The 17845-nt window shown below is 40.1% G+C and overlaps 1 protein-coding gene across 1 annotated transcript; it reads right to left on the reverse strand.

Annotated features, from left to right (window-relative positions):
• Positions 1-303: 303 nt before the first annotated feature.
• On the reverse strand, positions 304-13658 carry LOC141013547 (uncharacterized). Its single transcript, XM_073487301.1, has 7 exons — positions 13614-13658; positions 3749-3874; positions 2710-2838; positions 2325-2518; positions 2096-2243; positions 694-898; positions 304-611 (listed from the first exon to the last, which is right to left on the reverse strand). Exons 1-7 carry the CDS (start codon positions 13656-13658, stop codon positions 304-306), a joined length of 1155 nt encoding a protein of 384 aa, XP_073343402.1.
• Positions 13659-17845: the final 4187 nt, after the last annotated feature.

Raw genomic sequence — 17845 nt, forward strand, 5'->3', positions numbered from 1 at the left:
AGTTTGGCACTTTTTGTAAATTTGCGTTTTTGTACAAATAACATCAGATCTTGACCAGTTCAAGGATTTTATTTCATTATGTAATGTTAAAGCTTAGTACTGTCACATGTTATATGTTGTGGCAGTCTGTACAGAGATTAGAATTTTATACTCTTTCTGCTTGACAATAAAAATATGCATGTGTTCTGAACAAAATTCTTCTTGAGCTTACTAAAACCAATTTCTTACAAAAAATACTGTAGGCTAAATATACAGTATGCATATGTCTCGTTAGACATACCCCCACCTCAAGTATAGGCCTATTTATCTGGCATGTCTTTGAGTAATGCTTATCAGGTACAACAATGCCTCCTGAAACATGCTGTAGTCATTGTTAACCACTGTTTCAAAAAGAAGAGACATGTCTGGAAACCTCTCTCCAAACAGCTGCTCAGAATGACATCGTTCTTGCTCTGATGAAAATGGGTCAGAGCCAAATGCAGATACCCAAGTCAGGGAGGACCCCAACTCCTCCTCGTACATGTGTGCTGCCTCAGCAGCATTGGGCAGCAGCTCTGTGGGCATTCTTGCTGGACAACTAGCAGCTGCAAGTTGGTTTGGTATCCCTCTGCCTAAAATTGGTAAAGATTTGTTTTTAAAATTTTGTCAGTTTTAAAACTACATTCATACTGTATAAATATTATCACACCTTACCTGGTATCCTGTGGGCGTTCCAAGACTGCACAACTCTTCCAAGTCCTATCTGACTCACTTGACATGCCAGGTTAGAGACACAAAATTTTGTTGTATTATCCTGCATATCGAGTAACTCCTGATCCAGCAGGCGAACCATGGCCTGTTTTAGGGGGTAGTTTACCCGATTGTTGACCTCTGGCCAAATTCTCTCCACTCGAAGGTTCTGTTTAAACTAAAAAAAAAACTTTCTTTAACAATCCAAAAATCAGAAAAGGTAGCAGACGGCATTGATTTAACTATCACTGCTGTCAGGTTTTATCTGCATATTACACACTGGGCCAACTTTTTTTTATTTTATTTAGGTTTGTAAATCATTTTCACTGAAAATATTTTGTTTAATTTCAAAAGGTCAACACTAAACATGTCAACTCTAAACATACCAACTAACTACAGTACTTTCAGTTACCGGGCTCCTTTACTGTGGAACCAGCTCTCTCCATGGGTCAGAGACAGACACTCTAACTACATTTAAGTCCAGTCCAGACCTCCTCTCATCCTCTCCTCTCCTCCTCTCTTCTCCTCTCTTCTCCTCTCCTCTCCTCCTCTCTTGTCCTCTCATCCTTTCCTCTCCTCCTCTCATTTCATCCTCTCCTCTCATCCTCTCCTCCTCTCCTCTCATCCTCTCCTCTCCTCCTCTTCTCCTCTCATCCTTTCCTCTCCTCCTCTCATTTCATCCTCTCCTCTCCTCCTCTCTTCTCCTCTCAGCTCATTTTGAACTGTCAATTGTCTGTTGCACTTTGTAGTTTGGCCTTGGTGTCTCTCACTCTCTCTGTGTTTCCACAGATCCACCGGAGCTCCATCTCGGAACCCCCCCCCCCCCTTTTCCCCGGCTGTTAAACTGGCCTGTTCCTATGAACCAGTCTGCCATCCAGTCCTCCCATTAAGCTGGTCTGCTCTCCCTGCCTCCCTTGCCTACCAGAAGCTTCCTCCTTCAGCTGTCGTTAACATTTCCATGTTTCTCACATTCTCTGTTGTAAACTGTTTTCTTGTCTGTAACAACATCTCTGTCCCGTCTGTCCGTCCTGGGTGAGGGATCCCTCCTCTGTTGCTCACCCTGAGGTTTCTCCTGGTTTTCCCTGTTAAAAGGGTTTCCTATGGAGTTTTTCCTCAGTCAATGTGAGGGTCTAAGGGCAGAGGATGTTGTTATGATGCCATGTGAAGCCCTTGCTTTTAAATCTGTACTGTACCTGCCCAGGGACTGCAGATGTAAAGGAGCGAAATAGCTAATCATAGCTAAATCTGGCATAAATCATTTTCTCTCATTTGAGATTTATGTATTTGTGCATGGCCCCCCTTTCATAAATAAATAAATAAAATTTTAATTATTATCTTTATATGTAATCAGTAGGACAAAATTTACCCTTGAAGAAGTTGTCTGCATGTAAGGAAGCCTACTGATGTTATGTCTGTGTTGAGACAGCTTCTCTTGCATGTACAGGGTCAAATAAAACTCCCTGCCATGATCGACTCTGATTTGGTCCCACATTCCATTGTTGGCAACTGCTTTCCTGTAATAGAGAATTGTGCAAATTATATGGATACATGAATGTGGATATGATAAATTCAGATTTTCAACCTTGACTACTTGCCTGTAAACTTCCTCATAAATAACAAGATTGTTCTTCACTGGCATTGTGGATTCAGCAACAATTTTGCTGCTGAAACCATCAATAGCCAAGACATGTGTCACTCCAAACATTCCCAGCTTCTCATTCTGATCAAGGTGGAGTTTGTGGCCCATGTATTCCGCATGGTAAGGAACTGGATTTAGATTACGCGCTCCCTAAAACAATTACAATGCAATCCATGAAAAGTGCATTAACATTAAATCTGCTAAAATATTCTAATTATTCACAAACCTAATACATGTATGTACTGATAATATACTGTAAGTCTAAATTAAACTTTTCATGAGGTCACTAATTTCAAAAATCATATTTTTGCTCACAAATACAATTAATGTAGGTGACTCACCTGGCGGCGCAGCTCATTATATGGCTGGTGAACCTCTCTGAGAATCCTTCCCACTCGTGCTTCACCTGCTTTAACTCCCACAGATGACAAGTATCCTGTCATGAACTTTCGTCCATAAGTTGGACCTGTCTGTCAAGACAAAAAAGGGTTAAATTAAATAATTTGCCTAGCCTTGTAACTAAGACTTAATACTAATTTAAGGTTTACATTAAAAGTCAACAAGTCGACAAAACTGTCGTGACTTTTGTGAAACTTGACATAGGTATAGCCTAACTACCTTTTACAAATTACACACATGACAAGGTCAAATATATTCACAGGAATTAGGCACAGTGTGTTTAATAGGGTGACCATGTTTTTATTTCAAAAAGAGGGCACTCATCCTCGCCTGGAAATACAAAGGCCCAGTGTGTAGTAATCAATAGGCTACATTTCGTAGCACTTTTGTCCCAATTAGAACAGTAAGTGGGGGATTTTTTTTTCTGTTATTAATTTATAAAACTAAACTTTGCACCAAGATGGATTCAACATCATTTTTAAAGTGTAAAGTGTCTTTGAGCATTTGTAAAAGCGCTTATAAATAAAATGTATTATATTATTAGTTATTATTTATCATTCACCCCCGAATTGCGTTACTCAACAGCTTCTTCAAAACATGCTGATAGAGGAATGCATACATTTGGTTGTGCGTAATTACGCAGCAGAGCGCAGACAGGGACTACATAACTTGATTGTCGGAAAGGCACGAATGTTTAAAAAAGGAAGAAAAAATACCGTCATTCTGATCATAGGAGGCAACAATTGTCGGAATGATCAGACGTTTGACAGCAAATTAGGCTAAGTGTTGCCATTTAGACAATTAGAGGCTGTCGGACTGGTGGGATGTCAATGGCAGTGGCCACCCAATGTGCTTTTGAACCTACTGTCTAACAGTAGCCTATAGGCGATCACGATCAAAACACTATTTCCAAAAATATAATTAATGTGAAAAGCGTATAGTTTTAGTTTGTACGCTACGTGTTAAAATGCGAGCACTTACCTTATCTATTGATGACAGGACAGCAGTTTCCAGTTCTGCATCTGACACATGTCTTTTACGCCTGAGTTGGTGTTGAGCACAGAATCTTCTCACCGACATTTCCGAGCACCTCTGAACACCGAACTGCTGCAGCGTGGTAGAAATCTCGGCATGCGTTTTACCATCCTCAAAAAGCTGTCCAATTATATCTGCATGATCCTCAAGTCCTGCCATTATTTTTGTTTTGCGCGCCCTCGCAGTACAGAGACAGAGACGGTCACTTCCGCTTCCGGCTCATTGAACTTTTTTCAGATCAAAATGGGATAAAACATGAAACGGGAAACGCTCGTTATCCGTTTTTTCCATTATTCATTTGAGCATAAAATCGAAAACTGAAAAAAAACGAGTCGTTATCCGTTTTTTCATTTTAGTTTAGGAAACGAATACTGAGAAAAGGAATTGTTTTTTCGTTTTCTTATTTTTGGTTTTATTTTGAAAAACGAATGAACGAATGATACACGGATTTCTTACAACCTTAACTAATGTGTTGTCACGGGTTAGATTGTCAAAATTAGAAAAAACAACAGCTTAAATCTCTGAGGAGCTACATTAGCATTACTGACAGTTGCATCTACAAGTATGCAGTTACCTATAGTTCCCTCAAACAATGTGAGGAAGATGCACATCAGAGGGGATTTACAAGTGGGTATACGCAATGCCGATTGAAAAATAAGTAGTTTTATGCCGTATACTTACACCACTGATAAGAGTTACATTCTGCTACAGCTAATTAACAGCGATCTCCACACTGCCTTTGAGCTGAGCGTAAACATACCTCAGACTGTATGTTTCACTTATAGGCTTATGCAAGTACAAATAGTAACTTAACGATACACATCTTTAGTTCTGTTTAACTTAGTTCACAACAGAGCTGTTGAAGTTAAATATCAGCCGAAGTCCGCTTCCTGTGGAGTCAACCAGCTGAAATACGGACAGCGCCACTCTGCCATGCTGAGCACATTTGTTCAAACGGAGTATACAGGAAAATCCTGTCATCAGGATTTTACTGTCATCATCATGATTCAAGCACTCTGCTGCCACCTAGCATCTACAGTTATCAAGTGCAGTCCCCTCTTTTACCACCGCAGCATCACTGCGGTAACGCAGCGGTAAACAGGTCATATGAAAGGAGAAATATCTGTGGTAGACAGTTAGCATGTCCAATCCTTACCAACCCTAGCTTTAATGACAACAATGTAGGCCCTGAGGAAAAGGTAATGATGCAGAACTTGTCTTAAGATCATTAACATTTCTCAGGATACTGTGTTGAAAAAGAGGTTAAAGGAATTTTAACATTAAAAAATAAAATCCTTGGAAAATAAATATATCATTTATAAAATTATAACAAACTAAAGGATTTACAGTTAATATATGGATGTGTGAGGGTCTCCTGGACCTGACATTTGCCCTCTTTACCTAGATATTTTTCCACTTGCCTTAGTTATTTCAGACAGGAACATTTCTGCAAAGGTAGAAAAACCTCACATACATACAGCAGACAAACTCTAAAAATCACTATGACCACTGAGTACAGTGGTTAGATGGAAGCTTTAACAGTTTGTCATCAGTAATGTGAAGAGTAACAGCCACTCCACAGCAATTTCATCCACAGGAGTGATCATCTGTATATAGAGTAGCTCAATGAAAAAACACACACGCTCTAAATTCTCTCACACTTCAGTAACCGAGTGCTTACCAAGGCCCTTGACAAGACCCTCTAAGAAATAAGAATTAGTTCAGTAGAAGCACACTTTTTCATTTGCTCTGTTTTATCTCATGTTTTATACTTGAAGATGAAAGCACTGGTGGCTGTCTGTATGAATGACACGCTGTGTTATCTGTTACCACAGAGTCTGTATTAATTAGGAAACAACCGCCTAAACATGTTCTGGATCTGAGGGTTAAATCAAAATGCTGACAAAGAGCAGATTAAAGAATTGGCCCAGAAAGCCTCACATGGTCGTGTTCAGTGGTGGGTGTTTCTATAAATACTCACGTCACCTTCGTTGTACAAAGACAGATAAATATCCGCGGGTGGATCAGATGGGGGGGGGGGATGCACAGATTCCAGATTTGTTGTTGCGCTTGGTTTGGCTGTTCTGGAGCGTGTTGGGGCCAGAGGCCATTTTGATAAGAGCACACCTGAGTTTTTAGAGGCTCAGGTGTGACTAATATGTCACCACTCACTGGACATCACACCCCGGAGCAAATGACAGGGGTAACACAGGCGAAAATGACAGGGGAAGCTTGTGCATGTGTATGGTGTTAGCTAGAGGACCAAATTTGCTCACACAGGAAGATGAAGGAAATATTCTGAAGAAGCTTGTTATGCTTTGGGGATAAGATTAGAGTGGTAAAAGATAAATGCAATTTGGAGTTATCTTTTAGGTTTGACACTATTTCTCGGCATTAGGGCAGGTATCATTGTTTTTTTTAGGCAATATCAGAGTTATGAAAAGAGTTATGTTTCTTGGAACTGAGGATTATGGGAAGGATCATAAAGTTGTGTGTGTGTATTTGATTAAGAAAAAACACAATTATAGGCACATTTATGTGAGTGACACTCCATGCTTTTTACAAATTGGCCTAATTATGTATCAGATGAATATATATCATATCAATAAAATCACAGAATTCCTTTCAAATGTAAAAAACAATATATTGCTTTCACCAAAAATAAAGACATGAATACAGCTTAACTTTATGTCACTTACAAGCTCAATTAGCTCTGTCACAATCTGCAAAGGGTGAGGACCCCAATGCAGATACAGAGACAGGCAGATTGAAAGCAAAAGCGAGCTTTAATAAAGTTGATGGTCCAAATACAAAAAATACAAAATACAAAAAGGTAAGCAACAAAGGCAGGCAGCCCAGAAAGCAAGGCAGTCAAAACGCAGGCAACAAAACAGAAATAGTATAAAAACTAAAGCAGAGGAAACTACACTGGTAGACACAAGTATAACACAGGACCGGGGGAAAGGTGAGATACGTAAGAAACACAGGAGCTAAACAGACAAACCAACAAAGAGCAAGTTTAAAAACACAGGCTTAAATAGAAACTAAACTAACAAGATGGTGCGGTGCAGGTGGAGAAACACTGGGAACAGGGCAGTGCTAAAAAGGATGATGTGAGACAGGTGTGAGGGGAAACTCAGACTGGGGATGAGCAAACAGAACAGTGGGAGCACAGGTAAGCATGAAGTGGAAAGTGCCAACAAACTATAAAATAAAACAGGGAGTAACTAACCAATAACTAAAATCATGGCAAGCTCAGTAAATGAGAAAGTGCAGAGGAAAACAACTAAGGAAACTTTCCTTTTTAAAAAATATATATGAAAGAGGAAAAAGTGATGAGATTTTAAAATGAACGCTCATGAACATGTGAGAAATGTGTCTTCCTAGCATTTGTTGCCAGAGGGTTATCAGTGCGTGTGTGCCACTGTATGCACACGTGTGCACTCAGATTCCCATCCCCTGCATGTTTATCTGAAGTGACCCTGTTACTGAATGCTTGAATGGATCATTTTCTACTTGAGAGCAGTGATGGTGAATTCCCAGCCATGACAGAGTCATAGCTCAAGGCTATTTTTCCATCAACTCACCTCAGAAGACTCCCTTCACCTGACATGAACACGTAGCAGGTCACACACAATCACTGTTTTTCATCCTCCTAGCTCTGCTCCCATCCTCACACATCACCTCCTGTCCTCAGATTAGATGAAACTTTAAAATCATCTTTTTAACATCAATAAGTCATTGCCAGATTCAGTCTGAGACATTAACAACTGTTAACAACCCGAATCAGTGCTCAGCAGAGCAGCTGCCCCTGACGCCTTCTGTCCTGTCAGAATGTATTGTCTCTTCACTTTTCTTCATTTTCTTGCTCTTCAAAACAAACAAAGTGATTCTATGGTCGTCTTCATGTTGCAAAACTAAAGGTAGGACTGACACCGATGTAAAGATCTGTATAGCTACTAATGAGAATACCATGTCCTCAGCAGGGCCACAGCAAGGATTTTAGAAATACTGAGGTCATGAGTCATACATGTTGTTTTTTCAGAAGTATTTAAGGTGCAATATGTAAGAATTTTAGCTGAAAACATTCAAAATGGTAAATTATCAACAATATGTGAAGAAATAACAGATCTGAGTTATAGCCTCTGTCACACCGCGGTGAGGTTGTCTCGTCTTGGGTTATTGTCTTGTCATTTCCTGTTTTATTTTGAAAATCTAACTCTCCTCTCGTTTCAGATCACTTGCCCTTCCTCTTGTGTCACCTGCCCGTCTCCCCTGATTCCTGATTGTGTCCACCTGTTCCCCATTACCCTCATGTGTTTAAAAGTCTGCGTTCCCCTTTGTCCTGTGCCAAAGTGTCTCGTCTCATGTCCGACCACCGAAGCCAAATCCACAGTCCTGATCTAAGCCACAGTGTGTTCGTGAGTTTTTGTTGTCTACCTCGAAAGAGTGATTTTCTGTTAATTTTCTTAGCCTATCCTTTGTTTCATAGTCCTTAGTTTAGTCCTTTTGTCAGCCTCCTTTGGGAGAGATTTTCTGTTTCTTGTTATAATAAAGTTAATGTTTTGAAGCCCGTTGATTTCCTCCTTAGGAGCGATTTTGATTTTGATAGATTTTGTATATAGAGTTTCCTCCTTATGAGCGATTTTGATTTTGATATAGTGATACCTTTTTATATAGATAGTTTCCTCCCTAGGAGTGATTTTTTTTTGTTTTCTTTTGTGTTAGCCTAGTTCTCTCTTCAGAGAGATTCTTAAGCCTAGTTCTCTCTTCAGAGAAATTCATTAAGAGTAACTTTCACAGTCCTTTTATTTTGAAATCACTCTATCGAGAGCCTTGTTGAAAAACAATAAAATCAGCTCACTGACACCTCAGCAATTGAGTCCTGTTTTGAGTCTCGGCCTGACAGCCTCTATGCATTGTGTCGCAAAGATATCTACTGAAGTTAGCATGCTAATCAGCTAGCTAGCCATTCCAGTCTAAAGCTCCTGTGCTAGCAGCGTTAACACTAACAGTCCCCCAGTTCACCAAACTCCTGGTCTGGACTGCTAGCTACATGGCTAACTGAGCTAACCAGCTAATGGCAGGTATCGTCCACAGCAGTTAGCGGTTACTCTAGCAATACGCTGCTCCCTATTTGTTTTGAACTCAAGACTTTAGTCACTTTTTCCATATCGCAGCTTTAACTTACCATTAGGAATAACACTTGCCCAAGGGGCATGTGGGACTATTTAATTGTTACTCCCAGCTGATCAAAAGGGTCAAACCATCAGTAAAAACTGTTAGTGTGGATGGAGGAGGGGGAAGAATCTTCATTTGATCACATATTATACATTGTACAACATAGTGAAACCAACTTTTTTTTTTTAACTTATTTTTTATTCAAATTTTCTTTCAACAATTACAGTGTCAGGGCACATCATACATACATAGTTAAACACTCATCCTTATATCAATGTCCTTATTGTTCAGTGGCAATGGTGGTGTCCTCTTCTCGTCTTCTGAAATCAGTCCATTTTTCACATTTGTCCTCAAATTGTGTCTCTTGTAGTCTCAGTTTGAGTGATTTTCTCCATTACAAAAATCTCTTCTACAGTGCACATCCACTGCTCCTCCGTCGGGGGGTCTACTTTGTACCACATTCTGGTAATTGTTTTTTTACTGGCTGACAGCAATACTTTAACAAGATACTCATCCTCTTTTTGTATTGTATCTTGTGTTAGATTCCCCAAGTAGAGTATCTTACATGTTTTTGGTATCTCATATCCTATTATTTTTTGTAAACCCCTCCATATTTTGTCCCAGTATCCTTTTAACTTTTGGCAGGACCAGAATATATGTGTATGGTCAGCATCCATGTGGCCACATGCTCTCCAGCATGGCTGCTGAATAGACATCGCCCCTTTTTTAATCTTGGGGGTTATAAAAAATCTGACCGTATTCTTCCAGTTGAATTCTCTCCAGATCCTGGAGCTAGTGGACGTGCACTGTGTTTTACAAATATTAAACCACTCTTCCTCTGTTATTTGTTCTTTTAATTCCTTTTCCCATTTTTCTTTGATATAAAGAGAGGAAGACTTTCTACGTGACATCAAACCTTTATAAAGGACTGAGATTACTCTGCATTTTTTACCTTCATAAGCTCTCCGAAATACCTCAACCACCTCATTATCAGTATCAGTTTTTATCTCTTTCTCATAATAATCCTTTATTTGCAGGTAGCGATATTGTTCATGTTCATCTAATCCAAATCTATCCCTCAACTTCTCAAAACTCTGCAGCTTACCCCGTTCAACCATTGTACATATTGCTGTGATCCCTTTTTTTGCCCATTGTTTAAACCCTTTGTCATTTATCCCAGGTATAAACCTATCATCAAATGCAAACCAGCTCAAATTCTTTACCTCTTTCTCTAGTTTATACCTTTCAACAACGGTATTCCATATTTCAATTGTATTTTTGGTTATTGCATTCAATTGGTTACCTATTTTTCCCAGTAGGCCTTTATATGCTATCAAGTTTCGTACCTCAACGCCTGCCTGCTCTATTTCTATACTTTTCCATCTTGAAAAATACTCATTGTTGCACCAACATATCAAGGGTCTGATTTGTGCGGCATAGAAATACTCCTCGAGATTTGGCAGAGCCAGTCCTCCCTTATCTTTGGGGAGCTGCAGAGTTTTGTACCTGGTCCTAGGTTTCTTTCCTCCCCATATAAACCTTGATATCCACCTGTCCCATTCGGTAAACTGCTTCGGTGGAATCTTTACTGGCAGAGACTGAAATAAGTATAAGAGTCTCGGTAAGACATTTATCTTAATTATTTCTATCGTTGAGCTTAAGTCAAAAAAAATAGCAGACCATCTCTCCAAGTCTCTCTGAATTTCTTGATTTATTTTAGTGTAATTTGCATCATATAGCTTGTCTATTACTTTTGTAACATTTACTCCCAAGTACTTTATTGATTTGGCATTCCAATTGAGTTTATATGCATCTTTTATCTCTTGGGCCGGGGAGTAGTTTATTGACAAGATCTGTGTTTTTGTAACGTTAATTTTATAACCCGAATATTTTCCATAATTCTCCAGTAGCCTAATGAGTTTTGGGAAACTTTCGTTGGGTTGCTTTAAAAAAATCAATATGTCATCCGCAAATAATCCTATCTTGTGTTCCTCCCTTCCTATTTTCACCCCTTTAATTTCTTCCTCCTGCCTGATCATTTGGGCTAGCGGGTCGATAAATAACGCAAATAGACTCGGAGAGAGGCTGCACCCCTGTCTTGTCCCCCTTTCCAAAGTGAAACTTTTTGTCAAACTGCCATTTATTCTAATCCTTGCCATAGGTTCCTGATATAACGACTTAATACAATTCACAGATTCCTTATTGAAACCAAATTTTTCCAAAACCTTGTATAAAAATACCCAACTCACACTATCGAAAGCCTTTTCGGCATCTATGCTTACCAAAACTGCACTTTCCCCCTTGCTCTGTATATTTTCTATAACATGTAAACTCCTTCTTATGTTATCTTGTGTTTGTCTTTCTTTAACAAAACCAGTCTGATCCTCGTCAATCAAATCCTGCATAAATGTCTCCAATCTTTTAGTTATAATTGAGGTGTAAAGTTTATAATCCACATTTAAAAGCGATATGGGTCTGTAGTTACAGCAATATTCTTTGTCTTTACCTTCCTTTGGAATAATGGAAATAATGGCTTCCTTCCATGAGGGAGGGATCTTGCCTGATCTGAGACTATAATTAAATGTGTCCAGGAGTAGTGGGATTAACTCTTCCTTGAATGTTTTATAGAAGGAAGCTCCCATTCCATCAGCTCCTGGTGACTTTCCTGATTTCGCCCGACTAATTGCCCCTTTAATCTCTTCTACTGTAATCTCCGAAGTCAATATTGCATTCTGTTTTGCGCCTATTGATGGCAAATCCAAGTTGTCTAGAATCTCTGTCAGGTGTTCTTCACTTACAGAAGTAGGTTGTGAATATAAGTTATAGTAATATTTCTCAAATACCTTTTCTATTTCTTCTGGTTCATATAGAGTTTTATTGGTCACAGGGTCCCTCATTTTATGTATATTAGTTATTGCTTGTTGTTTCCTAATGCGTCTAGCCATAACTTTAGTGGCTTTAGATCCTCCCTCATAGTAAGTTTGTTTTATAAACCTTGCTTTCCTTTCCACCTCTTCCAACAATATATCATCTATTTTTTTCCTAACTTCTTTAATCTGATTCAGTGTGTCTGAATCTTTTGATTGCTTGTGTTGCTGTTCCAGTTCTTTTAATTTTTCAATTTGTTTCTGATATGTTTCTAGTCTGACCTTCTTTAAAAATGCTGTGTGAGAAATCAGCCTCCCTCTAATCACTGCTTTCAGGGCATCCCATAAGATTGTCGGATCAACTTCCCCATTGTCATTTTCCTCCCGGTATCTAATTATTTCCCCTTTTATTTCTTTAACTAATCTCTTATTGTTCAGTATGCCTTCGTTTAGTCTCCATACTGTATTTTTCCTCCTGTCATTCAAATGAATTTTTAAATAGATTGCACTGTGATCCGACACATCGGCCACTCCTATTTTACATTCCCTCACTTTGTGTATATCTCCTTTACTCATTAAAAAATAATCAATTCTGGAGTACATGGCATGTGGAGTTGAGTAGTGGGTATAATCCCGGTCAAGTGGGTGAAGTTCTCGCCATACATCCTGTATATCCATTTCTGACATCATTGTATTCATGTACTTATTAATTTGTTTTTTGTTTCTCTTAATACTTGTAGTGTCTAACCCATAATTCAGCACCACATTAAAATCCCCACCACACACTAATGTCCCATCTGTTTCCAAACTTATAAGATCAAAAACTTTTTCATAAAATGCTTTTCCACTTTCTGGAGGAGCATACACATTGAGCAGTGTCACCAATTGGTTTTCTAATTTCCCTTTTATCATGATGTATCTTCCCTTCTTGTCACTGATTTCTTTGATTAGTTCAAAATTTACTGTGTTAGAGATCAGTATCATCACGCCCCTCTTGTGATTATGCCCAAAGGAACTGGAAAATGAGTTCCTGTAGCCCAACTTTTTAAACTTTACATGTTCCTCCTGTAATAGGTGAGTTTCTTGAAGAAAGATAACCTGCATTTTCTCTCTCCTAAATTTAGATAAGGTTTTATTTCTTTTTTTGATGTTGTTTAAGCCGTTAATATTCAGTGACACCACCATTATATCATTATGTTGCATTGTTTATATCCCTTGAAATAGTGCCTAGTCCCTCCACTGTAATGTTGTCAACCAACGTTTTCTCATGAACAAGGTATGAACGAACACAAAAACTGAACTCCCCAGCAAAAAAGGACCTCACTCCCCATGGGCCCTGTCTCCCTGTTGGTGGGAGTGGGGGGTAACTTTTCCTGAACAGAAGGCCCCCCCTAGTGATTTGGGGTGTACCTAAAATAGGCCTTCCCATACTACTAGATAAGTCCAACAAGCACTAACTTAATAGCTCTCTCCGTCGATTCACATGTAAACATAGACATTAGAGAAGTCTCATTTGTAGGGGGAGGGGGGTGATGTTAAAATTTCCCATTTCAAGTCTTCCTTAGTGGTACCCTTCCTGTTGTAACAAAAATAAAAAAATAAAAACCTCCAGTTTGCCCATCAAAACAAACGACCAAACAAAAACAAAGGAGGGCACATATTAGGCTATCTGTAGCCTACAGTTTTTCTGGCTCTATTTGCTTACCCAGCCAACGTGTAGTCTTTAACTTAAAAACAGGAGGCATTTAACTCTTCTGGGTTACCTGGGAACTCCTCCCCTCCCTCTCTCTCTCTTTCTCCGTCTTCATCGTCTCCTCATCTTCTAAATTCTTGCAGCTTCGCTTTCGCTCGGTTCGCCGCGTCTTGACCGGCGTCCTCGGATGCGCCGGGCCCTTGGTCTATCAGCTGCCTCTCTCCGACGCGTTGCCATGGTGAAGCTCTCTGGATCCGTTCCTCCAGTGACGGCTCGTTGACGTGCTGCTCACCCATCTCCAGTCCTCTTCCCCGCATGTCCCGCGCTGCGTCTTCAGCGTTGTTGTAGATCTTGGGCCCGTCTGACCAGTGAATCCTTATCCTACTCAGAGGTGTCTGGAAGCGTATCTTTTTGTCCTTCAGAGTCTTTTTAATTTCGGAGTAGGATTTACGTTTTTTCAACACCTCGGTGGGGTAGTCGTGGTCGAAAAATATCTGCCTCCCCTCGACTATTATTTTCTCTTTCCAGGCTTTAGCAAGAATGCTCTCTTTGGTCTCATATTTAAGAAAATTGACCACAATGGACCTCGGGGATGCTCCCGGTGGCGGTTTCTTACCGAGACTCCTGTGCGCGCGTTGAATATGGAGCTCAGTTCCCACCGGTAAGGCGAGTTCTCGGCGGAGGAGTCCCTCCACCAGTTCTGTCACAGACTCATTGTCCCGTTCGGCCACATTGTAAATCCTCAAATTACAACGTCTTCCGTGTCCCTCCACTTCGGTCAACTTCTCCTGAAGTTTTGTTTGCTGTTTCAATAAAGTGAGGATGGCTTCCTTCGCCTCGATGTTCCACTCCTCCAACTCCGCCACTCGCTCCTGTGCCTCAGTGATATCCTTCCGCTGCTCTTGTATTTCCGCGACATTTTGCGCCAATTTTCGGTTAGTTTCATCCTTAAAGCCGGCAAACTCTCGCCTCACATCCTCTTTAAATTCGTCTTTGAATGTTGCGAGATCTTCTTTCATCTCCCTTTTTAGGTCGCGTATCTCTCTCGTAATATCAGCGAGTCCCTCGAGTAACGTGTGGGCCTGCGTGTAGTCGTCATTTTCCCCGCTAACCGCCTCGTCTTCAGACTCGTGTTCTTCTTGGTCTTTAGACATTGTTTTTTTCCTCAAACTTCTCTGCCCTCGTCCCCCACTCATTGTTGATCAGTTTGGAATTCGTGTTCTCGATATTTTCGTAGTTTGGGGGAAAGTACTTTCTAATCGACTCAGGAGCTCTGCTCTATGCTGCCATCTTGCTCCGCATAGTGAAACCAACTTAAGTGCTAACTGGCTAAGATACTGGTAGTGACATCTTAGCCAGTGCCATTGGTCAAGGGCACTGGCTGGAGAATCAACCTTAGGTACAACTTTTGATGGTGGGGGAAACCAGAGTACCCAGTGGAAACCCACACAAGCACTGGGAGAACTTGCACGCTCCGCACAGAATCCCAGCAAGATTCGAACCCAGGACCTTCTTGCTGTGCAGCAACAGTGCTGACCATTGCACCACCATGCTGACAAAGCATAAAGACTTCAGAGTTGCTGCCACTCAGGATAACATCAGTCTTGAGAAACATCTTTAGTGACATCTTATATCAGCAAATGTGTTGATGACGTGGGGATCACAAAGACAGTAAGATCATTCCCCAACCAGAAGGCCTAGGTGAATGGAGAAGTGAGGGCTCTATCCAGAGCCAAAACAGCTGCCTTTTGGTCAGGTGACCAGGAAGCATACAACACAACCAGAGCAAGACTGAAAGTTTGCATGAAAGAGGCAAAGAGGAGACATCAGCAGAGACTGGAGAGGGACCTCAACACCAACAGCACTAAAGATATGTGGCACGCGATTCAAAATGTCAGAGGCTACAAAAGCAGGAGCAGGCATCATGTGTGAGGCCACAATGCCAGATAAGCTTGAGATATTTTATGCTCACTTCGATCCCCTCAACAAAAACTTAGCTGTGGATACTGACAGTGGTACCTTTATCCTACTGTAATTGTTCAAATTACTACAGCTACTAGAGGTTACCACCCAACAACAAATGTAAATATGGGTCATAATAAGTGACTTTTATTTTCGACCTATATGGTTGTTTTTTTCTGATGAGGACAGGCTAAAAAAACAAACTTAAAAAACTATAGAGTTCTTTCCTGGGAGTACATGTGTTTATGTTTATAGTCTACATAACTGTATGTTTTAGGTCGACATCAACCCTGTGTTTTATAATAACAAATCCCCTTGAACCTAGTCAGAACAGGAGAATAGGAGAAAGAATTGGCACTTTTCTGTTTTCCAAACCCCAGCCTCTCTGTCTATCTGTCTCTCCTTCTCTCTGTCAATGCGTCTCTGGGGAAATCGAGGCCCTTTGCTGACACACCTCTCACAAACACATCCACTTTTTCTCTCTTTCTGTATATCACTCTTGTTCTTTCCTTTCCTCCATCCATCTCCCTGCCTATCTTCCCTCCATCTCAGGGGTATTTGAGGCCAGAGCAGCTGCTGTCGCATCAGGAGTCATCCATTGTGACAGAATGGCGAGCATCACACAGACATAGGGCTGCTGGACCGGCCCACAGACAGACAGACACAAAACACAAATATATATGGACATATAGAATTACAAACATGTTGATTATGCCTTTTCTATACTGTCACTGGCCTATCCTCAGGCCCAGTCTACTTCATCATATATAATAAATGCAAAGCTCTGATAAAGTGTCTGTCTTTTTCTTATTTTCTTTTGACTTTGTTTCTTTAGTGTCTTCAAGGAAAAATCTCCTTATTTTTCTCGTTAATGTTCATGGTCTTATTCGATTTCATGTATTCGTATAACAATGGGTTAACAGCCAGCCTAGTTCTTTCCAAAGTCTGAAAATACACATTATTGCTGGTTAATTTTACAGCTTCTGTGAAAGAAATTTAGTGGTACAATGTAACTCAGTACATTTACTCAAGTGCTATACTCCAGCACTTACTTGAGGTACTTGTACTGGCAAAAATTGTACATTTCTCCATCCTCTTCCTGTCCAGTGAAAACCGCATAGTGCTTACTCTAGTGTACTGTGCTTAAGTACTTTGTCTCAGTGGTATCTTGTTGCCACATTTGTTCTACATAGCACTTGTTTTGTATGTTTTCAATCCATCAAACCATCAATCAATCAATCAATCAATCAATCAGTCTTTATTTGTATAGAGCCAATTTTACAACAAAAGTCATCTCATGATACTTTCCAAATTGAGCAGGTCTTGACCATACTCCTTGATTAATTTATTTACAGACAACCAATATTTCCCCCATGAGCAAGCACTTGGCAACAGTGGTGAGAAAACACTGCCTTTTAACAGGCAGAAACCTCGAGCAGAACCGGACACAATGGTGGACGGTCTGTCTTTTATGTTCTCATGCTGCTTTTATGCTTTGGTTAGCCAAACAAATTTTCATTTTACTAAATAAAAAAGTTGTGTATTGTATTGTTTTCTATCCTAAAGGACCACAGAGATAATGTCAATTATTGCAGGTAATAACTCGACTGGCTATTTCAACATTCAGTTGATTTGTACTTAACCTAAATGTTTTAAATGATTTACAAAAACAGATAAGAGCTGGACAGTGCTCCTGCAGTCCGTTCTCCCTCCCAACACGTCAAAGCCATCAGCAGTCTGGTCAGTGGCCCTACGCTTCTAGTTTGATGCTTGAGTTACCCCTCTATTGTAACTTATTACAGTAGTATAAAGAGCATGACAAGTCAGAATCAGAGGCTGGATGGGTGGCTCATTCAAAGAATGTTCCCTCTGCAGACCATGGTTCATGTTCTGTGTGTAACAAGGATGTAAGTAAGTTAACGTACGTAAATGACGTAACTTACGTCACTTACTTTATAGGTTACATGACGTGAGTTACATCACTTACGTTACTAGACAGAATGTAGTTAGTTTTACCCAAAGTACCATCTTTTTCTAAACCTAACCTAGTAATTATTTTTTTTGCCTAAACCTAAACAAACCGCAACAGTTTTTACAACGTTATAACAGTCCGAAAGTCATAATATATCATTTTATTTAAGCTGCTTCCTAGCAAGCTTTTTTTTTAAAGTCTAACCAGAGATTGTATATTATGCATTATTGCTAAGCTGACCATGGAGTCCATCACCCCTCTAGTGTACCAAAGGGGTACACTGGAGGGGTTGGTAGAGCATCATAGTTTGAAGCTTAAGGTCAATGACCAAGCGGCTGGATTTGACGAGCTGTAAGTGAGAAAATGTT

Source organism: Pagrus major, chromosome 18, assembly GCF_040436345.1.
Source record: "Pagrus major chromosome 18, Pma_NU_1.0".
Taxonomy (NCBI): Eukaryota; Metazoa; Chordata; class Actinopteri; order Spariformes; family Sparidae; genus Pagrus; species Pagrus major.

Coding starts and splice junctions, on each gene's coding strand:
- LOC141013547 (XM_073487301.1), bottom strand. CDS start 13,658: ATGAAGACGGAGAAAGAGAGAGAGAGGGAGGGGAGGAGTTCCCAG. Junction 3,875..13,613: donor GGGAGGGGAGGAGTTCCCAG/GTAACCCAGAAG, acceptor ACCACGCTGCAG/CAGTTCGGTGTTCAGAGGTG. Junction 899..2,095: donor TGCAGACAACTTCTTCAAGG/GTAAATTTTGTC, acceptor TAGTTTAAACAG/AACCTTCGAGTGGAGAGAAT.